General features: G+C 45.9%; 1 protein-coding gene across 1 annotated transcript in view; it reads left to right on the top strand.

Annotated features, from left to right (window-relative positions):
* The window catches only part of LOC133151521 (zinc finger protein 638-like), a 130,147-nt gene that overhangs the window by 47,301 nt on the left and 57,573 nt on the right, over positions 1-25,273 (top strand). The window contains exons 5-6 of the mRNA XM_061274621.1: positions 6,496-6,674; positions 8,722-8,931. Of these exons, the coding sequence (XP_061130605.1) occupies positions 8,887-8,931 (45 nt within the window). The 5' untranslated portion in view covers positions 6,496-6,674; positions 8,722-8,886. The remainder of the gene's footprint in view (positions 1-6,495; positions 6,675-8,721; positions 8,932-25,273) is intronic.

A 25,273-nucleotide genomic window follows, 5' to 3' on the forward strand; every position in this document is an offset into this window, starting at 1 on the left:
AAATGTTATTTTAAATGCAGCTTTCCTTTTCTTAGAAGTCGGAGCCTCTTCTTTCCGTCTCCTCATTGTTTTTTTTTTCCCTTTCCGTGGAAGCTTTCCAAACATCTCTGTTTCTTGCTCATATTTGCTTGCTTCGCGGACTCAACTGAGGTCACGTGACCGAGACGAGCGTCTTGACCCGAACCGACAGATGTAATTGGGAGAGAATCGCCAATTTTTTCTATATTTTTCAAAATATATTCATACTCATTTTTGCTAGCTTTGTGGGCTCGACTGGTAAAATGTGGCCGGGACGAGCGTCTTGACCTGAATTAATTGATCGTCGATTAAAAAAAAAATATATATATATATTTTTTCTGTGTGGCCTGGCGGCCCGGTACCAAGTGACCCACAGACCGGTGGTTGGGGAGCCCTGGGCTAGGACAACACAGGGTTGAGTTTGGTCTGCATTTTATTGCCAATTCAGGGTTGACATAGGGTCGTAAAATTTGAGTGTAGTGGAATTGTGTTCATTATGTCTCCATTAATGACTTACCTTTACAAACATTTCTGAGAGTTTCGGCAGCAACTTCCACCTTCTTCAAAGAGTGTCACACGATGGTGTGTGTGTGACGCGTCTTTTTCAAAAGTCAAAGTCAAAGTCAGCTTTATTGTCAATCTCTTCACATGTCAAGACACACAAAGAAACCGAAATTACGTTTCCTCTATCCCACGGTGACGAGACATATTACACGATAGACATACAAGTAAGCGACACAATATAAAACAAGAAGGCACAAACAATAAATAATAAGAGTGATGAATAAATAATAAATAAACAGATAACACAATAAATAAGAGGAGCAAAACAGAGCCAGTGTGCATACAGCAGACAGTAAGCATAGCGCAAAAGTACAGGACGCTACGCAGAACGGGGAAGCGAGTTCAGGATCCTAATAGCCTGGAGTATGAAGCTGTTGGTGAGTCTGGTGGTGCGGGAGCGCACGCTCCTATACCTCTTCCCAGAGGGCAGAAGATCAAACAAAGAGAGAGCGGGGTGACTCGCATCACTCATAATCGTGGTCGCCTTGCGGATGAGATGGGAGATGTAAATGTCTTTCAAGGAGGGGAGTGAAGCACCAATGATCTTACCAGCCGAGTTCACTATGCGCTGCAGGGCCTTCAAGTTGTAGTCAGTGCAGCTGCCTCCCCAAACAGCAATACAGCTGGAGAAGACGCTCTCAATGGTGCCACGGTTAAACGTAGTCATGACGACCGGAAGAGCGCTCGCTCGCCTGAGTTTCCGCAGGAAGTACAGGCGGGGCTGGGCCTTCTTCGCCAGTGATGCGGTGTTGGTGGACCAGGAGAGATCCTCACTGATGTGCACTCCCAGGAACCTGGCGCTGCTCACTCGCTCCACCACAGCACCGTCGATGGTCAGCGGCAGGTGTTTGGTGTGACCCTTCCGGAAGTCAACAACAATCTCCTTGGTCTTGTCGACGTTCAGCAGGAGGTTGTTGTCCCTGCACCACGCGGTCAGAAGGTCAACCTCCAGCCTGTATTAAGTCTCGTCTCCCTCGGTGATGAGACCCACCAGAGTCTTGTCGTCAGCAAACTTCACCATGCGGTTGTCGCTGTAGGTTGCAGTGCAGTCATGCGTCAGGAGGGTGAAGAGCAGCGGACTGAGCACGCAGCCTTGGGGGGCTCCTGTGCTCAGCGTGATGCTGGCGGAGATTTTGTCGCCAACACGTACCACCTGTGGCCTCTGACACAGGAAGTCCAGTAGCCAGTTGCAGAGGTAGGTACTGAGGCCCAGCTTGTCAAGTTTGCTGATGAGACATTGTGGCACAATGGTGTTGAAGGCAGAACTGAAGTCCACAAACAGCAATCTCACATACAAGTCCCTTCTCTCCAGGTGGGTGAGGGCAGAGCAGACGGCATCCTCAGAGGACCGTTTGGCTCGGTACGCAAACTGGAAGGGGTCAATGGTGGGGGGGAGAACGGAACGGATGTGCTCCTTGACAAGCCGCTCAAAGCACTTTATGATGATGGGCGTCAGTGCCACGGGGCGGTAGTCATTGAAGCAGGACGGAGCAGGTTTCTTCGGCACAGGTACGATGGTGGCAGCTTTGAAACACGACGGGACGATGGCCTGCTGCAGGGAAGTGTTAAAGATGTCCGTGAAGACACCCGTCAGCTCACCAGCGCAGTCCTTCAGCGCTCGACCCGGGATGTTGTCAGGGCCCGCTGCTTTACGGATGTTGATAGCGGCAAGCGCCCTCCTCACGCTGTCGGCGGAGAGGCACAGGGGCAGCTCGTGTGAAGGGGGAGTGGCCTTCAGCGGGCAAGTGCTGTTCTGAGCGTCGAAGCGAGCAAAGAAGCGGTTAAGGTCATTGAGCAGACGGACGTCGCCATCACAGCTCTGCGGTGCGGGCTTGTAGTCCGTGATGGTCTGAATGCCCTGCCAAAGGCTCCGTGCGTCCCTGCTGTCCTTGAAGTGGGCGTTAATTTTGCAAGAGAACACCCTCTTCTCTTCTTTGATGCCCCGGGACAGGTCGGCCCTCGCAGTCCTCAAGCCAGCCTCATCCCCCGCTCTAAAGGCTTTGTCCCTGGCCCTCAGCAGCCTGAAGACAGCCCCCGTCAGCCATGGCTTCCGGTTGGCCCGAGAGACGATGGATTTTGAGCGAGTCACATCATCAATGCACTTCCCGATGTAGGAGGAAACAGAGTCAGTATACTCCTCAATGTCTGTCCAATCATCGCAAGTAGCAGCCCTCCTAAACATGTCCCAGTCAGTAGAGCCAAAGCAGTCACAAAGCGCATCAGAGGCGCCCTCAGGCCACACCCGTACCCGCTTGCGAACCGGTCTGGATGCTCTCACCATTTGTCTGTATGCGGGCAAAAGCTGCTGTTACTACAAGGGTGTGACCCTAACAGAAGAGAAGCACATTCAACAAGCACTAAAAACATGTCAATATCCACAATGGGCAATAAAAAAAGGAGCAGCACAAGTAAGGAAACAAGAAACGGAAAAAAAAAAAAACAGCAATAAGACAGAAAACGGAGGAATGGTAACACTACCGTACATCAGAGGAGTCAGAGAAAAAATACAGAGAGCAATGCGAAAATATCACATCAGCACATCGGTCAAACCACACAGAAAACTGAGACAGTTGTTAGTACACCCCAAGGAACAAAATAAAACAAGACAACAAGTGCAACGCAATATACGAAATACCCTGTCAAATATGCAATAAAGTATACATCGATAAAACAGGAAGGAGCTTCTGCATAAGGAAGAAAGAACACCAAAAGGAATGCAAGAAGGAGACGGACAAAATACACACAAGAGCGACAAAGTAAAAGGCACTGCAAGAGACCCACAAATCAGCTATAACAGATCACTGCAAAAGGATATCATGAATTGGAACAAAACCTGAGTCATCAGCACCAAAGAAAACCGACACCACCACTGGATTATGGGGGCAATATAAATAAGAAAAAATCGACAACACACCATGAACCGAGATGAAGGAGCATACATGCTCTCACACACCTGGACCAGCGTTTTGGAGCGGCGAGAGGAAAGCAGGGGGCGTGAACTACCTGTCAAATCTGACAGGAGGGTCGCGCCCTCGTAGTAACAACAGCTGAAAAAGATGTGTCACACACACCATCGTGCGACACTCTCTGAAGAAGGCGGAAATTGCTGCCGAAACTGTCAGAAAAGTTTGTTAAGGTAAGACCTGCTCAAATTGTCTGAACAAAGGAAGGAATACAATGGCTAACATTTGAGTGTAGTTACCCTCAACATCATGTATTGCCACCTGTTTTGCAGCTATCTTGCTATGTTCGCCTCTCATCCATGCACAGCAGTAGTGGTATCATTTGGCTGTCACACCACCGACCCCCTTGTCTCTCAGCCAATTGCTAAACGCCAACAGCACCACATCGTCTGCAAAAAGCAGAGATGCAATGCTGAGGTCACCAAACCGAACACCCTCAATGCCTCGGCTGCGCATAGAAATTCTGTCCATAAAAGTTACGAACAAAATCGGTGACAAAGGGCAGCCTTGGCGGAGTCCAAGCCACACTGGGAGTCAGTCACACTTACTGCTGGAAATGCAGGCCAAACTCTGGCATCGATGATACAGGAACCAAACATATCAGTCGGTTTTGCACACCGTACTCCCGAAGCACCCCCCACAGAACCCCCCAAGTCAGAGTCAGCTTTATTGTCAATTCTTTCATGCCAAGACACACAAAGAAATCGAAATTACGTTTCCTCTATCCCACGGTGACGAGACACAGTACACGTGGACTGGTTGAGCGAACTCCCATGCACCCTCGATAATCCTGCCGAGGGTATAGAGCTGGTCCACTGTTCCACGGCCAGGACGAAAACCACTCCTCCTGAATCCAAGATTCGATCTCCCGATAGAGCCTCCACTCAAGCAGCCCTGAATAGACCTTATTCAAGATTCAAGATTCAAGAGTTTTTTATTCGCCATGTTTGAGCGTGCCAAACAAGGAATTTGACTTTGGTAGAAACACACCCTCTGTTCAACATTTAGGTGACTAACAACATTCAGGACATGTGAATAATGGCAAAAACAGTGTAGACAAATTCAAAAAGGTGTGAGGAGCAGGATGTTATTGCACAGTAATGTCTCTGAGACTCTATGAGTGGTGTGAGTTCATCAGAGCAACAGCCTGGGGGAAGAAGCTGTCTCTGTGTCTGCTGGTTTTGGCGTACCGAGCTCTATAACGCCGTCCGGAGGGGAGTAGTTCAAACAGACTGCAACCCGGGTGAGAAGGGTCTGTAGAGATGTTCCTTGCCCGATTCCTGGTCCTGGACAGGTACAAGTCTTGGATAGATGGGAGGTTGATTCCAATGATCTTTTCTGCAGTTCTGATTGTCCGTTGTAGTCTGTGCTTGTCTTGTTTGGAGGCCGATCCAAACCAGACAGTGATGGAGGTGCAGAGGACAGACTGGATGATGGCAGTGTAGAAGGTCTTCAGAAGCTCTCTTATCAGGGAGGCTGAGGACTGTGGTTCCTCTGAAGTTGGAACACACCCTCCGGTGCCCTTTCTTAAAAAGGGGGACCGCCACTGCAGTCTGCCAATCCAGAGGCACTGTCCCCGATGTTAACGCAAAGTTGTAGAGGCATGTCAGCCAGGACACAGAGCGACTTACAGTCACTGTACTTTGCATGTTGAAATGGTTGTATGTTGGCTCAAATATTTCCATGAGAATACACCGTAATTCATTTAATTCGTGTGTGGAGGTTTCACTGTACAACAAAACGCAGAAAGAGGTATATGTATGGCTAACATTACAAAGACAATGAGCTCCAAACATTTGAAACAAAAAATTTTAACAATGTTGGGACTCAGTAGTAAAGTGTTTGCCTCTCAACTCTAAGGTTGTGGGATCAAGCCTTAACCCCGGTGACCATGTCGAAGTGTCATTGAACAAGACACTGAACCTTGCAGTGTGGACCTGGAAACCCCTTGCATGGCAGCACCCTCCCATTGTTGTCAGAATTTGTGTGTGAATGGGTGAATTTGAGGCATTTTAAAGCGCTTTGGGCACCATGCGGTGTGGAAAAAAGTGCCATATAAGTGCACACCATTTACCATTTAAATGGAAGGAAATGTAATGTATGTGTCGTGACCGAAAGAACGAGATCCCGGATACAAGTGGCCAAAATGAGTTTCCTCCGCAGGATGCCCGGGCTCTCCCTTAGAGATAAGGTGAGAAGCTCGGTCATCCTCGTTGAGAGGAGCCAGATGAGGTGGCTCGGGCATCTCATCAGGATACCTCCTGGATTCCTCCCTGGGGAGGTGTTCCGGGCATGTCCCACCGGTAGGAGATCCCGTGGACGACCCAGGACGCGCTGGAGAGACCATGTCTCTCTGCTGGCCTGGGAACGCCTTGCTGCTGCCCCCGCGACCCGACCCTGGATAAGCGGAAGAAAATGGATGGATGGATGGATGGATGGATGGATGGATGGATGGATGGATGGATGGAAATGTAATGTCTTTCATATCTGAATGCATAAATCTTTGCAGACTCACATTTTCACCACGAGGTATGAAAATGTGTTGGCATGCGTAACAGCCCAAAGACCTACAAAAAAGTTTCTTAGTGTTTAACATAACGGAAAGTCTGCCATTTTGAATTCACTTAAAGCAGCTTTGCTAGTCAAGGCAAGGCTGACTTTAAATTCATCCACGTGATATTACCTTGGTAAAATTTCACAAATTTAAGGAAAGTCCGGGCCTGATTTTTTTATTGTAGTGGTATATAATAGATTACTTATAAAATTACCTTTAACGAAACAGTCCAATCACAAGAGATGTCCCATGTGTGGCAGACTGGTCATACTTTTTTTTGTGAGTTTTAATTGTCTATATTGAAATGAATAAGTAACTGAAACCTTTCTCCCCCTCCCCCCCACCCGACACACCATACACACACACACGCACACACGCACGTCCACACACTTTTAGGCGATTCATCACATCACAGTGGTGTAGAACACACTTGTGATGAGCTGGATAAGCACTCTGCTGACACCAGCTCCAATGCATCCTTCTCGAAATATGGACTTCATTCTTCCACTACAACTGTTAAAAAGTCAACGAAGCCTGGGACCAGAATCAATACGAGTGCCAAAGCTGTCAAACCAGTGGGTGTGATTTTCCTTTTTACAAGATACAGTGGAGCCTCGGTTTTCGACCACAATCCGTTCCAGAAGGCTGTTCGAGAAGTGAATCCTTCGAATTCCAAATCATGTTGTCCCATTACGAATAATGGAAAAAAATGTAATCCGTTCCAAGCCCAAAAACCCCCGCCTTTTTTAAGCATTTTTTCATTTGCGCATTTTTGTTCGACCGCGCAACTGCACCGCGCTGTTCGCATTATTGTGACAGAGCGGTCGCTAAAATCTCGAAAATATTTTTAAAGTCCTGATGTACTTTCCAAAATTTAATTGGACCTCAGTGCGCAGGGAGCTTAATTTGGTCCGATCGCGCAACCGCAGCGCGCCGGGCCCTCACTGTCGCATTGCTTTAGGAGCGTCTTTGTGTTTTAGGATGGCTTTATTGCTCCCACTTGTTTCCTTTGGAGGCATGATTAGAGTTGATGCAATCCTCAGAGTAACGAGAATGTAATAACAAACAAAGTCAGTTGGCATGGGGGTCCTCTCGGCTCATCTCGCGAGGTTCGACAACTGAATTTGTCATCCGAAGCAAAAAAATCTCAATTTTTTTTTTTCAAATACTGATTTGTTCGAGAACCGGGACGTTCGAAAACCGAGGCCCCACTGTACAGAAATTTAAAAAATAAAAATACACTGGAACCTTGAACCAACCTCGAGCCAACGGATCCCGGATTCATCGGACAGAATTGTCTAGTCCTTTCAAAATGCCTCACTGTACAGTAAACTTTCCCTTTATTAGTTCTAGAAATTTGCCACAATTCTCCGCAGCCACCACTTTACAATTTGTATTCCTCTCTCATCACAGAAAAACATTATTGTAGATTAGAGTAGGCTGATAATGATGTCAAAGCCATGTTGGCGGAGGCAAATTTCTCATAAAAAAAAAGGTGTGTATGAACCTTTAAATGTCGTTAGCTTAGCATCTGCAGGCACAGTATTGATCTGCTTGAGTGAGCCGTGTACACGTCTCTCCTTCATGCATCCTTTTTTGATAAAGTACAGTTATTTTTATTTATATATTCATTGTTTTGTAAAGCCCTTATCAATGACATGTAAATGTGACATGAACGCGACTTGATCATGCTTGCGATAGGATGCGACCAGTCCTACCCCAAGCGCCATCAAGCTAAATTTGGATATAATTGAAAGCTTTCAACAGTTTCACTTTTCTTTTTGTATGTAGTACTGTACCGGCATCTTTAGTCTGCAATAAATACCAAATAATTTAGTATTGTACTGGGTGTGTTTAGACCTAAAAAAGAAAGATGCAACAATCGGCCCTTCACCATTTCTGTTTGTTAAATCAAGGTTCCACTGTATTTTTACCTTTGTATAACGAAGATAAAGACTAATTGTGTACGTATGTGTTAGGGATGCACCAATCAATCGGTGGCCGATTATTTTCAGACGATTTGTGAGTAAGTGCATAGTCTGTGAACTCAATCAAAGCCTTTAAAGATCTTGATCAAAGCCTTTAACTCAATAAATGCCAGCCATTTGTAGCACAGCCAAGCCCCTCAGTACCATCCATTTCTACAGATTTTGACCGATCTTTGAAGGCCCACAGAATATTGTGTTCTATAGCGATATAAACATGGAACCCATGAAAATATAGACTATATTATTTAATCAGAAAAAATGTATATTTCTCCCATTTGTCATTACTTAGAAATCTGCTACAGAACATCGGCAAGTTTAACTGAAAATCCTGCTTCTGAGAAAAAAAGTAACACTAACATTGACACCAATACTTTTTGGTTTTATGGCAACTCGAATATACAGATGTAACCGGCTGACGCGTCCGAGACGGGTTTCTGCATTCTGTGCGACAGCGGCAATAGACTGCCCTGTCACTGAATTGCAGCATTTTTATTTTTTTGCCGTGGGTACTTGTATTTGGGCATGATTGTGTCATTTTTACAATCTAAAATTGATGGTATGATACTGGTATCAAGACTGCATCCATCCCCATGTGTCACATAAACTAACCTCAATCATTTGTTGCTTTTCCTAGCTGTCCATCCCACCACCTGCCAAAAAGAAAAGGACTTTGGTTCCAGCATCCCAGGACAACATAGCAGGCCCTCAAGTGTATTTGGCTGGGATTCCACAGGAAGCATCAGAGCAAGAAGTTACTAAATTTGTCACGTCTTTTGGCAAGATCAACAATGTGGTCTTGATGCCAAGCTCTGAGGAAGATAGTGAAATGGGTGATGGGCAAAAGGTACTTGTGGATTTAATTTTTTACTCAAACAACTGCTGTAATAAGCAAGTTTTGAGGATAGATTTCTTTTGATTTTTTCTTTATAAGCAATAATATTTGTCCTTTTCTGCTGGGGAACATTTTTTAGACCGTTTATACATTGAAGACATTGCAGTGAAGTGTGAGGAGCTAATAGCACCACTTCAACTGCCAATTACACTTAGGTTTTTGATTTATGAATCCAATGGTTCAGAATTGCAGCATCAGTCAAAAATGAAAATAAATCCTTTTAAGAGTGTTTTTTTTAAACCCATTTACTCCCCAATTTCTTATTTTTTTTTACATTCCACACATTCAATCCTCAATACTTACGTTTTTTCAAAATTGTTTAGAGAGATAAAAGTAAAAAAAGGTCTGAAAATAGCTGGTACTGTTAAAGACAATTGAATTCAAGAGTTTTTATTCGCCATGTTTGAGCGTGCCAAACAAGGAATTTGACTTCGGTAAATCAGCCTCTGTTCAACATTTAGGTGACTAACAACACTCAGGACATGTGAAAAATGGCAAATATTCTCTAACATCCCCTGATCTTAAACTCCCAAGATGGCAAGGAAAAACTCAAAACTCCAGCTAGGGGAAATGAGAAACCTTGAGAAGAGACCACAAATGGGAGGGTCCCTCTTCCAGGATGACCAGGCTGCAATGGATGCAAAGAGGACATATAGTACAAACAGTGTAGATAATTCAAAAAAGGTGTGGAGAGCAGGATGTTATTGCACAGTCATGACTCTGAGACTCTAAGAGTGGTTCATCAGAGCAACAGCCTGGGGGAAGAAGCTGTCTCTGTGTCTGCTGGTTTTGGCGTACAGAGCTCTATAACGCCGTCCGGAGGGGAGTAGTTCAAACACACTGCAACCTGGGTGAGAAGGGTCTGTAGAGATGTTACTTGCACGTTTCCTGGTCGGGGGGGGGGGGGGGGGGGGGGGTTGAGTATGTAGATTGTGCTGCAGGAGGTCCCGTTGCGTGGGAGGACCGATCAAACCTGCAGTAGAACTTGTTTAGCTGGTTAGCAAGCCTTGGGCTCTCCACAGGACGGGGGGTTCGTTTCTTGAAGCCCGTGAGGCTCGTTTCTTGAAGTCCGTGAGGCTCTGCACACCTTTCCACACTGTTGAGGGATCAGGATTGGCAGAGAGGTGTCTCTCCAGGCTCTAACCCCGTAACACCTCCTGGCTTTCCTGACCTCTCAGTTCAGTGTGTTTCTGGTCTGCTTGAACAGGTCCCGGTCGCCGCGCCTGTAGACCTCCTCCTTGACTTTGCGCAGCCTCCTGAGGTTCGGTGTAAACCAAGGTTTGTCGGTGTTGTACGTGCAGAAGGTCTTAGTTTGCTCACACAGATCTTCACAAAAACTGATGTATGATGTGACAGTGTCAGTGAGTTCATGCACGTCTGAAGTTGCAGCTTCAAAAACTCCCCAATCGGTGCAGTCAAACCAAGCTTGGAGGTCCTGCCTTGACTCCACTGTCCACTTCCTCGCAGTCCTCACCACAAGCTTAGAGGTTTTTAGTTTCTGCCTGTAGGCCGGGATCAGATGAACTAGACAGTGGTCCGAGAGGCCTAAAGCTGCACGAGCCACAGAGTGGTATGCATCCTTAATTACTAGGGGTGTAAATCGCGGGTTTTGTCACAATACGATATATCGATACAAAGAAACACAATACGATATTTGCCGATATCTTAAAGCCTGCTGTGATTCATTCACGATACATCACGATATAGTGCTCTACGATCGATATTTTTTTTTTTAAATAAAAAATATAGAACAATATCCTGAGTTATAACAATTCATACGCAAAATCAACAAGGTACTGCAAACTCTTTATTTAGGAAATTACAAGAGTATTGTAGTATACAAAGTGCTTATTTGAACACTGAACTTTGATGTCGTGTTTTTTCTTTAAATGTGCGTCGAGATTTGTGGTCCCTGAATATTTGATCACCGCATGGCAGGATTTACAAACTGCACGTGTCTTGTCCGTTGAGCCATCAATCCAAAGGGCTTCCAAACGAATGACTTGAAGCCTAAAGGGGAGCAAATTTCCTCGTCTTTTTGGACACTAGCCATAGCACCAGCCCAGGAGCCGCGTACTAGTTGTCGACTGCCGTTTCACGTGCCTGCTCTGCACACAACACAACACGCGTGCACTGCTCCCGGAAAGAGGAATCAAGCAACAATGAACTGGATTTCAAAATAAAGTCGCGTCTAATGTCCAAGGTCAAACACGGCGATATAAATCTATGTTTACGTTTAGCATCGCCAATAAATCGTCGAGCATTGTATCGATTAATCGATGTGTATCGATGAATCGTTACACCCCTATTAATTACGGTGTAGCAGTGGTCCAGTGTCTGTGCCCCTCTGGTGGGACACGTTATGTGCTGTCTGTGTCTGGGGAGTTCATGTGCGAGGTTCGCCCTGTTAAGATCACCCAGAACAATGATTAGTGATCAATGGAAGTATCACAACCAAAATATGTTTGTTAAGGTGACCTGTAGCAGCAAATGGTGTTTTGTGTGCACTACAGAAGGAGAAACCCACTGTTAAGATCATTTGGAAAATGTTGATATAAACAGGCACCATATGGATATCATTATGATCCAAATTGACATCATCTTTGCTTCTTTCTGTCAACCATTAATAAAACACGCATTATATTTGTCACTCATCATAGGCATAAAACACTTTTGCGTCTGAGTTTAGCCATGTTTATCAACCTCTTTGTGTAATTCGGCTAGTTGAGCGTCAGATGCATGGACCTAAATACCGTTTTTTTTCATGTATAATGCGCAAAATTGAACTAATTTATTGTCCTAAAATCTGGGGTGCGCATTATACATGGGTACAATTTTTATTTTATTTATTTTTTAATCCGGATATCATACGGAGGCCGCCATTACAGATGCGTTTCCTTCTCTACTGTTCACTTCAAACACGCTCCATACGAACACAATGCTCATGTATCAGACGCTTGCTAGATTACCTGCTCGTTTGCTGTCACAATGTACCCTACACAAATCCAAAACATTTCTTTGCTATTGAGTATGCTAGCGCATGCGCAGTGCTACTGACCGGCAGAACAACATCCGGTTGTTCCCAAAGATGATATTTTTTCTGAAATAATTTTACGTTTACGGACTTAAGTAGGAGTCAAAATTTGGGTGCGTATTATACATAGGTACAGGATTTTTTCCAGCATCAACATGCCGTTTCTAGGGTGCGTATTATACATGGGGGCGCGTTGTACATGGAAAAAAACGGTACGTGTATTTAACGTATTTTCCGGACTTTAAGTCGCATTTTCTTTCATAGTTTGGCCTGGGGTGCGCCTTATACTTAGGACCGACTTATATGTGAAATTATTAACACATTATATCACTTCACATGTTATTTTCACACTAAACCACATGAGGGCGCTTGAGGCATGCAGAATAATTCGAACTGAAACTGACTGAGTGTGAAGTAAGCCATGTAAAAGAGGAAGCATCTTGTACTTCCGGGGTTATCAGAGTTGTTTATAAGTGACATAAAGGATGAAGATTTATTTGGATTTAATGACACGGATGGTTAAAAAAACTTGTTAGCATGTTATTTATGCTATAGTTATTTGAATAACCCTTAATATGTTACGTCAGGCACGTTCTCAATTTCTCATCTGTGTGTTTATGTAACATTAGCATACCATACAGTTCACCCTGTTGTTGCCTATTCATGTCTGTTCTTTGTGTTGCATTTTATCAAATACATTTACCCAAAAATGCAATTTATACTCCGGTGAGACTTGTATATATATTTTTTCTTAGAATAGAATAGATCTTTATTTGTCATTGTCACCTGTACAACAAAATTTAAAAAGTGCCAACCGATCCGCGCATGAGATAAAAAAATAAACAGAATAAATAGAATAAAAAAAAAAGATTAAAAAAATACAAGCTAAAACCCACAGAAGAACATACACAGACATAATCATTTATGTTTAGCTGCATTCAATGCGACTACCGCTGTAGGGTAAAAACTGTTGGCTAATCTGCTAGTCCTTGACCTAATTGCTCTGTAGCGTCTGCCTGATGGCAACAGTTCGAAAAGGGAATGGCCAGGGTGGGAAGTGTCCTTCAGAATGTTCTGTGTTTTTCTGAGACAGCGGGTTCTGTGTAGCTCTTCCAGTGTGGGGAGAAGGCAGCCAATGATCTTCTGTGCTGTGTTGATGACCCCTTGGAGACTTTTCCTCTGAGCAGCAGTGCAACTGGAGTACCAAACACATATACAGTACGTTAAAGTGCTATGGAGCAGCGATAGAAGGACACCAGCAGTCTTTGTATAATGCTGTGTCTCCTCAGCACCCTTAAGAAGTAGAGTCTCTGCTGGGCCTTTTTGAGCAGCTCAGAGGTGTTCACGCCCCAGGTGAAGTCCTCCTCGATGTGGACACCCAGGTAGCGGAAGGAGGACACCCTCTCCACACAGACCCCGTTGATGATAAGTGTTGGAATGTCCGTTTTATTTTTCCTCCTAAAATCAATGACCAGTTCTTGGGTTTTAGCCGTGTTTAGGAGCAGATTGTTCTCTCCGCACCACTCCGATAGCCGGACAACTTTGTCCCTGTTGGCAGACTCATCCCCCTTTGAGATGAGTCCCACCACGGTTGTGTCATCCGCAAATTTCACAATGATGTTGCTGCGATGGGCGGGGGTGCATGCATGTGTGTAGAGCGTGTAAAGCAGTGGGCTCAGTACGCAGCCCTGTGGGGAGCCGGTACCAAGACTGAGAGGTGTGGATGTATGACGGCCCACTGTCACCCTCTGGCTGCGACCCGTCAGGAAGCTTTTAATCCACCTACAAGTATTATGTGGAAGTCCCAGGCCCTCCAGTATGTCCACCAGTCTGTGGGGGAGGATGGTGTTAAAAGCAGAGCTAAAGTCCACGAAGAGCATCCGCACATAGCTCCCCGGCTGCTCCAGGTGGGACAGTGCAGTGTGGAGGGCTCTAGCTACTGCGTCCTCTGTGGATCTATTTGCCCTGTAGGCAAACTGGTGGGGGTCAAAACCTCTGAACAGGAGTGCTGTGATGTGACCCCGTACCAGCTTTTCAAAGCGCTTCATGACCACCGGGGTGAGTGCGACTGGCCGGTAGTCATTAAGGCTGGTGATGTGACGTTTCTTGGGCAGGGGGACTATAGTGGAGGATTTTAAACAGGATGGGACGGTGGACTCTGTAAGGGACTGGTTGAAAATCTTTGTGAAGACTCCAGCCAGCTGATCTGCGCAGTCCTTCAGAACACGCCCAGTGACGCCGTCAGGACCCGCAGCCTTCCTCAAGTTGATGGTCCGCAGCGTACGCCTCACCTCGTGCTCCTTCACTGTGAAGGTGAAGCTGCTGCGGTCTGCGGGATGTGATGTGGCCGATTCAGGTGGCTCGGACTCGAACCGGGCAAAGAAGGTATTGAGGACCTCTGCCAGTGAGGCGTCCCCTTCAGCAGCTCCGATGGTGGTTCTGTAGTTGGTGAGATGCTGAACTCCCTGCCACACCTGCTTGCTGTTGTTGCTGTTCAGGTGATCCTCAATCCTCTTTTTGTAGGCAAGCTGGGCCTCTCTGATGCCTCGCCGCAGGTTGGCTCTGGCTGTGCTGTAGAGAGCCCCGTCCTCAGACCTGAGGGACAGAGCGATGTCCCTCTCCTCCAGCAGCCGAAGGACCTCCCGGGTCATCCAGGGCTTCTGGTTGGGGTATATCCGTATAGGTTTGTCCACTGTGACAGTGTCTGTGCAGTCCTTGATATAGCACAGAACACTGTCTGTGAACACGTTCAAGTCCCGGTGTTCGAAGATGTCCCAGTTAGTCCTGTCGAAGCAGTCCTGCAACTGCTGAGAGGCGTCATCAGGCCAGGGTTTAACGGTTTTAGTGATGACAGGAGCTGATCTCCTGATGGTGGTATATGCCGGGATTAATAGCAGTGACATATGGTCAGACTGGCCCAGGTGAGGTAGCTGTTTTGTCCCGTAGCATAGCTTAATGTTGGAGTAGACCTTGTCCAGAGTGTTAACTCCTCTAGTGGCACATTTAACATGCTGGTGGAAACTAGGGAGTGCTGCTTTCAAATCTACATGATTAAAGTCCCCTGCCATGATGTGGACTGAGTTAGGATAACTGCTCAGCTGGCTGCTAATACTGCCATGTAATAGTCCAATAGCTAGCTTAGCATTAGCATCCAGAGGTATGTAAACAACAGTCGTCATGACTACGGTAAATTCATGAGGGAGGTAAAAGGGCCTGCATTTAATAGTCACATACTCCAGGTCCGGGCAGCAGTGACTGTCTACAGTCACCATATTCGTACACCAGTTGTTATTGACGTACATACAGAGCCCCCCCCCCCCCCCTTGCTCTTGCCGGAGTTCTCAGTCCTGTCATGACGCTGTGTGGTGTAGCCTGCTAGCTCGATAGCAGAGTCCGGTATGAGTGGATGAAGCCAGGTTTCGGTGATCAGTACCATGGAGCAGTCCTTCACGGTCTGGTTCGCAGACATCTGTAGCCTTAGTTCATCCATCTTGTTAGCAAGAGACCTGACGTTGGTAAGAAACAGGCTAGGGAGCGGTGGTTTGAATGGCCGCTTCCGTAGCCTGGTTAGCGCGCCGGCCCTGCAGCCTAAATTTAAACTGGCTCGAAGCATTGTATCATGAAATCATTCACAAGTGGCCCGCTGAGGACTATGAATCATGAATCAAAAAGACTATGGATCATTATTTTGTGATTATAAAGTAATTTGTTGCATCTGAAGTTGACATGAAAAAGATAAACTGGAGAATGATTTGATTTGGATTAGAAATCTGACATGATGCATTAATGATGCGCCTTATAGTCCGGTACGCTTTATATAAGGACAAAGTTTTGAAATGGGCCATTCATTGAAGGCGCACCTTATAGTCCGGTGCGCCTTATAGTCCGGAAAATACGGTAATAACAGAATGACATAGTGACATACATAGTATGTTCTTGACGTTGATTGACAGTGGGCAATGCACCCCTGACAGAAGTTCACGTCAGCTAAATGGGTAATGGACCAGATTTTCGCTTCAAATGCTTCATCCGTGCCGCCTGCAAAGCAAATGTGCCTGACAGAGAACCTATCAAATAATGGAAACACGCCGCCAGCTACGCTCAGCTTGTGCAACATAATGCCTCTTGTTGAAGATAATTTTACTTGCCAAACAAACGTTATTAAAATAAAGCTATGTACCTGGACTGCTACAGGATATACAGGGTGGGCCAAAAGTTGACTTCATTGTCTGTTTCACCTCATCAGTTACATTTTAGATATAAATGATAGAAAATTATATGTTTAAAATTTATATGGGGGGCTGGCAGCAGTATTGCGACAACAGCCGCCTTATTTTTGGCAGCATTTTGGCGCTACTTTCGTCACATCATTTAAAGTTAAAGTTAAAGTCCCAATGATCGTCACACACACATCTGGGTGTGGTGAAATTTGTCCTCTGCATTTAACCCATCCCCATGTGATTTTGATCCATTCCCTGGGGGAGAGGGGAGCAGTGAGCAGCAGCGGTGACGCGCTCGGGAATCATTTGGTGATCTAACCGCCCCAATTCCAACCCTTAATGCTGAGTGCCAAGCAGGGAGGCAATGGGTCCCATTTTTATAGCCTTTGGTATGACCCGGCCGGGGTTTTAACCCACAACCTTCCAGTCTCAGGGCGGACACTACCACTAGGCCACTGAGCTTTGCCTACTCATTTGCCTAGTTAGCAAAAGTTTTAGCCAGCATGGTGAAAGTTTTAGAGAAAAAAGACGAAGTTCGTGCCAGGGAAATAGACAAGTCGAACGGGATCAGCAACTGCTTCAGATGGACATGGCTCGAGAGCAGCGTCATCTTACAACTCGGAACACAAAGACGCTCTTAAAGCAATAAGACAGTGAGTGCCCGGCGCGCTGCGCTTGCGCGATCAAACTAAATTAAGCTCTCTGCGCACTGAGGTCCACTTACATTTTGGAAAGTACATCAGGACTTTAAAAATATTTTCTAAATTTCAGCGACGGCTCTGTCACAATAATGCGATCAGCGTGGTGCAGTTGCGCGGCTGGCGACGCACTACTTTTGCGCGTGCAGCGGTGCGCTGCATTCGCGCGATCGGACAAATATGCGCAAATGAGAAAATGCTTAAAAAATTCTCGGAACGGATTAAAAATTTTCATTTGTAATGGTAGAAATAAATTCGGAATTCGACCGATTCGCTTCTCAAACCGCCTTCTGGAACAGATTGTGGTCGAAAACCGAGGCTTGACTGTATTATATTCACCTTGGTAGCCCACTAAGTTAACAAAACTGCTGAAATTGAGTGATGAAATTACTGGTTTTGGGGTTGCACTCATATGCGCTGCTGTGACAAGTGAATTTCCCTGCTGTGGGATGAATAAACTTCAATCAATCAAAAGATTCAGTAGTAACCATTGCGCATGACTGTTCTCTGCTACCGGATGCAACTGTTTCCTGTTTAGCTCGTTCTTTCAGCAGACTCCACCAATATAGCAAACAACCTCTTGTGTCTCCCCACAACTTAATACATTATGTATAGATGGAACAACAAAGTTAAATACAGTGCCTTGCGAAAGTATTCGGCCCCCTTGAACCTTTCAACATTTCGCCACATTTCAGGCTTCAAACATAAAGATATAAAATTTTAATTTTTTGTCAAGATTCAACAAGTGGGACACAATCGTGAAGTGGAACGAAATTTATTGGATAATTGAAACCTTTTTAACAAATAAAAAACTGAAAAGTGGGGCGTGCAATATTATTCGGCCCCCTTGCGCTAATACTTTGTAGCGCCACCTTTTGCTGCAATTACAGCTGCAAGTCGCTTGGGGTATGTCTCTATCAGTTTTGCACATCGAGAGAGTGGAATTCTTGCCCATTCTTCCTTGCAAAACAGCCTCGAGCTCAGTGAGGTTGGATGGAGAGCGTTTGTGAACAGCAGTCTTCAACTCTTTCCACAGATTCTCGATTGGATTCAGGTTTGGACTTTGACTTGGCCATTCTAACACCTGGATACGTCTATTTGTGAACCATTCCATTGTAGATTTGGCTTTATGTTTTGGGTCATTGTCCTGTTGGAAGATAAATCTCCGTCCCAGTCTCAGGTCTTTTGCAGACTCCAACAGGTTTTCTTCCAGAATGGTCCTGTATTTGGCTCCATCCATCTTCCCATCAATTTTAGCCATCTTGCCTGTCCCTGCTGAAAAAAAAGCAGGCCCAAACCATGATGCTGCCACCACCATGTTTGACAGTGGGGATGGTGTGTTCAGGGTGATGAGCTGTGTTGCTTTTACGACAAACATATCGTTTTGCATTGTGGCCAAAAAGTTCAATTTTGGTTTCATCTGACCAGAGCACCTTCTTCCACATGTTTGGTGTGTCTCCCAGGTGGCTTGTGGCAAACTTTAAACGAGACTTTTTATGGATATCTTTGAGAAATGGCTTTCTTGCATGACTGATTGTTGTCCTATGGACAGACTCTCCCACCTCAGCTGTAGTTATCTGCAGTTCATCCAGAATGATCATGGGCCTCTTGGCTGCATCTCTGATCAGTCTTCTCCTTGTTTGAGATGAAAGTTTGGAGGGACGTCTTGGTAGATTTGCATTGGTCTGATACTCCTTCCATTTCAATATAATTGCTTGCACAGTGCTCCTTGAGATGTTTAAAGCTTGAGAAATCTTTTTGTATCCAAATCCGGCTTTAAACTTCTCCACAACAGTATCTCGGACCTGCCTGGTGTGTTCCTTTGTCTTCATGGTTCTGTCTGCGCTTTAAACACAACCCTGAGACTATCAAAGAGCAGGTGCATTTATACGGAGACTTGATTACACACAGGAGCATTCTATTTATAATCATCAGTCATTTAGGACAACATTGGATCATTCAAAGATCCTCACTGAACTTCTGGAGTGAGTTTGCTGAGTGGCCGTTTTGGCCACGTAAATGTTGTTCCACTTCACGATTGTGTCCCACTTGTTGATTCTTGACAAAAAATTAAAATGTTATATCTTTAAGTTTGAAGCCTGAAATGTGGCGAAATGTTGGAAAGTTCAAGGGGGCCAAATACCTTCGCAATGCACTGTACATGTTGGATATCGATTAAACATTGCAACATCAATCAAGCATGTTTCCACAATAGTCAATTTAACAGATAATCCTCATTAGCCGTAGTCATGGGTTCTTCTAACTTTAACACATACCGTTTTTTTCCGTGTATAGTGCGCAAAATTTAACTAATTTATTGTCCTAAAATCTGGGGTGCGCATTATACATGGGTACAAAAAAAAAATTATTTTTTTTTTTTTTTTTTTTTTTTTAAGTCCCAATGATCGTCACACACACAGGGAGGCAATGGGTCCCATTTTCATAGTCTTTGGTATGGTCTTAACTAGGCTGGATGTAATTTTTTTTGTTGGCGTTGATTTCTCCGACTGCCCGTAAACGCACCACCGCGCTCCGTGCGCGCACGGGACAGCAAACGAGGAGGTGATCGAGCAAGCGTCTGATACGAGAGCATTGCGGTCGCATGGAGCGTGTTTGAAGTGAACAGCAGAGAAGAAAGGAACAAGGCAAAGTGTTGTGAAATAAAATGCACAGAACGGATGCGCAAGACACGTCAGCTATATAAAGAGCGAGAGTTGTTTTCTTCCTATTAGTTTCAATTCACAGTTTAATTAGCAGTTACAATCAGCAAATAACAAAATGCGTATTACAGGTAATATTTTATTTCACAACACTTTGCCTTGTTCCTTTGGTCTCTGCTGTTCATCCTAAAACACAAAGGCGCTCTTTAAGCAATGCGACAGTGAGCGCCCGGCGCGCTGCGGTTGCGCGACCGCACCAAATTAAGCTCCCTGCGCAGTGCGCACTGAGGTCCACTTAAATTTTAGAAAGTACATCAGGACTTTAAAAATATCTTCTAAATTTCAGCGACGGCTCTGTCACAATAATCGACCGGCGCGGTGCAGTTGGGCGGTCGGCGGCGCGCTACGGTTGAGCGTTCTCTCTCGCGCTCTCTCTCTCTCGCACTCTCTCGCTCTCGCGCACACACGCACACGCGCACACGCAAACCGGATATCATACGGAGGCCGCCATTACAGATGCGCAGAACGGATGCGCAAGACACGTCAGCTATATAAAGAGCGAGAGTTCAGTTCTCTACCTAAATCCGTATTACAGGTAATATTTTATTTCACAACACTTTGCCTTGTTCCTTTCGTCTCTGCTGTTCACTTCAAACACGCTCCATGCGACCGCAATGCTCTCGTATCAGACGCTTGCTCGATCACCTGCTCGTTTGCCGGAGCGCGGTGGTGCGTTTACGGGCAGTCGGAGAAATCAACGGCAACAAAAAAAATTACATCCAGCCTAGTTAAGACCATACCAAAGACTATAAAAATGGGACCCATTGCCTCCCTGCGTGTGTGACGATCTTTGGGACTTAAAAAAAAAAAAAAAAAATCATAGAAATTGGGTGCGTATTATACATGGGTACAGGCTTTTTTCCAGCATCAGCATGCCATTTTTAGGGTGCGTATTATACATGGGGGCGCACTATACACGAAAAAAACGGTATAATGATATTGCTCAAGATGTTACAGATTAAAATTATACTAAAGCAAAATCATATTCAAAAGTTGTGTGTTGCTTTATGTTTGAACAGGTCGTGTCCTCGTGATTGCGAACAATTTAATTTATCATATTTGTTAGTTTCCATCAGGTCACCCCTATGTCAAGCTTTAACATCATCTCCTGGTGACATTTTGGAACGACTACATGTTTTAGGATAGCCAATCAGCCTGGGCCAAATCCGATACCCAATTATAGACCATCTTGTACCACCATGCCACTTGACACCTGGAAGGGCATGATTGGGAGGAACACCCCCCCGATCTGAACCCGAGCGGTGTTCTATTATTGGACTTATGTGCTTGACACGGATTGTCAATAATGAACACAATGTTCAAACATAAGGGTGCCCATGTGTACACTTGGCACCAGGACAGCCCAGGCCGCAGTGCGATGATCGTCTTTGTAGTCTTGTCATCGGATTTGCAGCCGCATGTTTTGGACACTTGGGTGAAGAGAAGGGCGGAGCTGTCAACTGATCAGCACCTGGTGGTGGTTTGGCTCTGATGGTGGGGAAACATGCCGGTCCGACCTGGCAGACCCAAACGTACTGTGAGGGTCTGCTAGGAACGTCTGGCAGAATCCCCAGTCAGGAAGAGCTTCAACTCCCACCTCCGGCAGAATTTTTCCCACGTCCTGGAGAAAGCGCGGGACGTTGGGTCAGAGTGGACCATGTTACGTGCCTTCATTGTTGAGGCAGCCGACCGGAATTATGGCCGTATGGCGGTCGGTGCCTGTTGTGGCGGTAATCCCGAACTCGCTGGTGGACACCGGCGGTAAGGGATGCCGTCAAGCTGAAGGAGTCCTATCGGGCCGTTTCGGCCTGCGGGACTCCAGAGGCAGCCGACAGGACCGGATGGCCAAGCGGAACGCAGCTTCTGCGGTATCTGAGGCAAAAACCCGGGCTTGGGAGGAGATTGGCAAAGCCTTGGAGAATGACTTCCGGACGGCTTCGGAGAAATTCTGGTTCACCATCAGGCGTCTCAGGAGGGGGAAGCAGTGCACCCTCAACACTGTTTACAGTGGAGATGGTGTGCTGCTGACTTCCACTCGGGACGTCGTGAGTCGGTGGAGAGAATACTTCGAAGACCTCAATTCAACCAACATACCTTCCATTGTGGAAGCAGGGCCTGGAGACTCTGAGGTGGACTCCAATCTCTGGGGTTGAAGTCACTGAGGCAGTTAAAAAACTCCTCGAGGGCAAGGCCCCAGGGGTGGATGAGATCCGCCCGGAGTTCTTAAAGGCTCTCTATGTTGTGGGGCTGTCCTGGCTGACACGCCTCTGCAACATTGCGTGGACATTGGGGACGGTGCCTCGGGATTGGCACACTGGGGTGGTGGTTCCCCTCTTTAAGAAGGGGGACAGTAGGGTGTGTTCCAACTACAGAGGATTCATATTCTTCAGCCTCCCTGGTAAGGTCTATTCAGGGGTGCTGGAGCCAACGGACCTGCACATTCCTTGAACACCCGCCCAGGTATGTTGTCGGGGCCTGGGGCCTTACGTGGGTTGACTCTTCTCAGAGTCTTCAACATGTCGGCTGAGTCAAGGCAGAGTGCCTCCTCTTCCTGATGGGGAACATATTTAACTGCAGGAGTGCTGTTTAGTGCCTCAAACCGCCCAAATAAGTTATTTAGACCATTTAGGAAGTCAGCATCAACCTCACCCACCGGGGGGGACAACTTTTATGGACAGAATTTCTAGGCGCAGCCGAGGCGTTGAGGGTGTCTGGTTTGGGGACCTCAGCATTGCGTCTCTGCTTTTTGCAGACAGTATGGTGCTGTTGGCTTCTTTAAGCCATGATCTCCAGCTCTCACTAGAGTGGTTCGCAGCCGATTATGAAGCGGTCAACACCTCCAAATCTGAGTCCATGGTCCTCGGTCGGAAAAGGGTGGTGGAGGAGTTCAAGTATCTTGGGGTCTTGTTCACGAGCGAGGGCAGGATGGCGCATGAGATTGACTGGCTTTATTGGCCAAGTTTGTGCATGTCAAACAAGGAATTTAACTCTGGTTGATCTCAGTCTTTGTACAACATTTAAGTGACTAACAACATTCAGGTAACTAACAACATTGAAGTGGCAAGAACAGGATATTATTGCCCAGTGATGTCTCTGAGACTCTGAGTCATGTGATTTCATCAGAGCGACAGCCTGGGGAAAGAAGCTGTGTCTGCGTCTGTTGATTTTGGCGTACAGCGCTCTGTAACGCCGTCGGGAGGGGAGTAGTTCGAACAAACTGTGACCTCGGTGTGAAGGGTCTGTTGAGATGTTACTTGCACGTTTCCTGGTCCTGAACAGGTACAAGTCTTGGATAGATAAGAGGTTGGTCCCGATTACCTTTTCCGCAGTCCTGATTGTCTGTTGCAGTCTGTGCTTATCTTGTTTGGTGGCCGATCCAAACCAGACAGTGATGTGTAATGCGGACTCTGTACCAGTCCGCCGTGGTGAAGAGAGAGCTGAGCCAAAAGGCAAAGGTCTCAATTCACCGGTCGATCTATGCTCCTACCCTCACCTATGGTCACGAGCTGTGGGTCGTGACCAAAAGAACTTGATCCCGGATACAAGCGGCCGAAATGAGTTTTCTCCGTTGTGTGTCCGTGCTCTCCCTTAGAGATAGGCTGAGAAGCTCGGTCATCCTGGAGAGAGTCGGAGTAGACCCGCTGCAACTGCACGCTGAGAGGAGCCAGATGAGGTGGCTCGGGCATCTCATCAGGATGCCTCCTGGACGCCCCCCCGGGGAGGTGTACCGGCCATGTCCCACTGGCAGGAGACCCAGTGGACGACCCAGGACACGCTGGGGAGACTGTCGCTCAGCTGGCCTGGGAATCGTCTTGGGATCCCCCTGGATGAGCAGCACGAAGTGGCTGGGGAGAGGGAAGTCTGGAAGTCCCTCCTAAAGCTGCTGACCCTGCGACCCGACCCCGGATAAGTGGAAGAAGATGGATGGATGGAGGGATGAACTTGCTCAACGCTGCCTCCCAGTTTCTGTAAAGCCGTGTTCGCCATCTGTTATCCATCACTCCCATGACGCTCGCAACTTCACTTTGAACGCCCTGTTTAAACCAATGTCCAGCGGTTGGAGTTGATGATGATGATGATGGTAGAACTTTATTCATTCCACAGTGGGGAATTTTTCTTGTCACAGCAGCGCATACGAGTGCTTGTTAAGCCTCATGGAATGATGGCAAATTCAGAGTTCGTTTACCGCACGAGGTTTTTAACAGCGGTTGTGGGATGGGCGCTCATGGAGTCACAGCTCAACAAGGACGGTGACGTGTGGAAAAACATCCGGTCTCATTATGTAGACCTCACTCAGTGACTCTCATTTTCTCCTCGTCCATTCAGCCCTTTTGATTTCCCGAGTCCACATGGAGACATTTCTTTAGGCAGCGTCTTCCTCTTGAAAAGCAACATCTTGAAAAGCAGTATCTGTGCATTAGCATGGGAAGCTAGTACCACAGTAAAAGCCGTCTTCTCGTGCCCCATTGTGCGTATAGCTACCATGTTGGTCCCTTTCTTCTCGACAATAATTCACAGAGATGGTGAAAGTGACAGACTTTGGAACTTAAGGCACACTCATTGTAAGGCACGCCCTTACATCCCCTTTGAGAAAATTTGAGACTTTTAGGTGCGCCTTATGGTTGTGAAAATACGGTAATAGTTTTAGGATTTTCGTATCACAGACTAATCACTTACTAATTTATGTTTTATCTACTGAATAACTTAGATTATAAGCCATCTGACAGTGCTTTGTAATTAATATCACAGCCTTGCATTGAACCATTGCAGTTGAGGCTTAGAACATAAGCTGTCTGTGAAGGTACAGCTATAGCAGTGGTTCTTAACCTTATTGGAGGTACCGAACCCCACCAGTTTCATATGCGCATTCACTGAACCCTTTAATCGTAAAAAATAAAATCTTTTTTATCAAATTTAAGACATACCGTAATTTTCGGACTATAAATCGCTCCGGAGTATAAGTCGCATCAGCCATAAAATGCCCAAAAAAGTGAAGAAAAACCCATATATACCGTTTTTTTCCATGTATAATGCGCCCCCATGTATAATACGCACGTTAAAAATGGCATGTCGATGCTGGAAAAAAGCCTGTACCCATGTATAATACGCACCCAAATTCTGACTCCTACTTAAGTCCGTAAACGTAAAATTATTTCAGAGAAAAGATCATCTTTGGGAACAACCGGATGTTATTCTGCCGGTCAGTATCACTGCCCATGCGCTAGCAAACTCAATAGCGAAGAAATGTTTCGGATTTGTATAGGGTACATTGTGACAGCAAACGAGGAGGTGATCGAGCAAGCGTCTGATACGAGAGCGTTGTGTTCGTATGGAGCGTGTTTAAAGTGAACAGCAGAGAAGAAAGCGCATCTGTAATGGCGGCCTCCGTATCATATCCGGATAAAAAAAATAAAATAAAAAAAAATAAAAATACATACCGTTTTTTTCCGTGTATAGTGCGCAAAATTTTACTAATTTATTGTCCTAAAATCTGGGGTGCGCATTATACATGGGTACAAAAAAAAAAAAAAAATTTTTTTTTTTAAATTTTTATTTTTTTTTTTTTTTAAATCCCAATGATCGTCACACACGCAGGGAGGCAATGGGTCCCGTTTTTATAGT

This window comes from Syngnathus typhle, linkage group LG3 (genome assembly GCF_033458585.1).
Source record: "Syngnathus typhle isolate RoL2023-S1 ecotype Sweden linkage group LG3, RoL_Styp_1.0, whole genome shotgun sequence".
NCBI lineage: Eukaryota > Metazoa > Chordata > Actinopteri > Syngnathiformes > Syngnathidae > Syngnathus > Syngnathus typhle.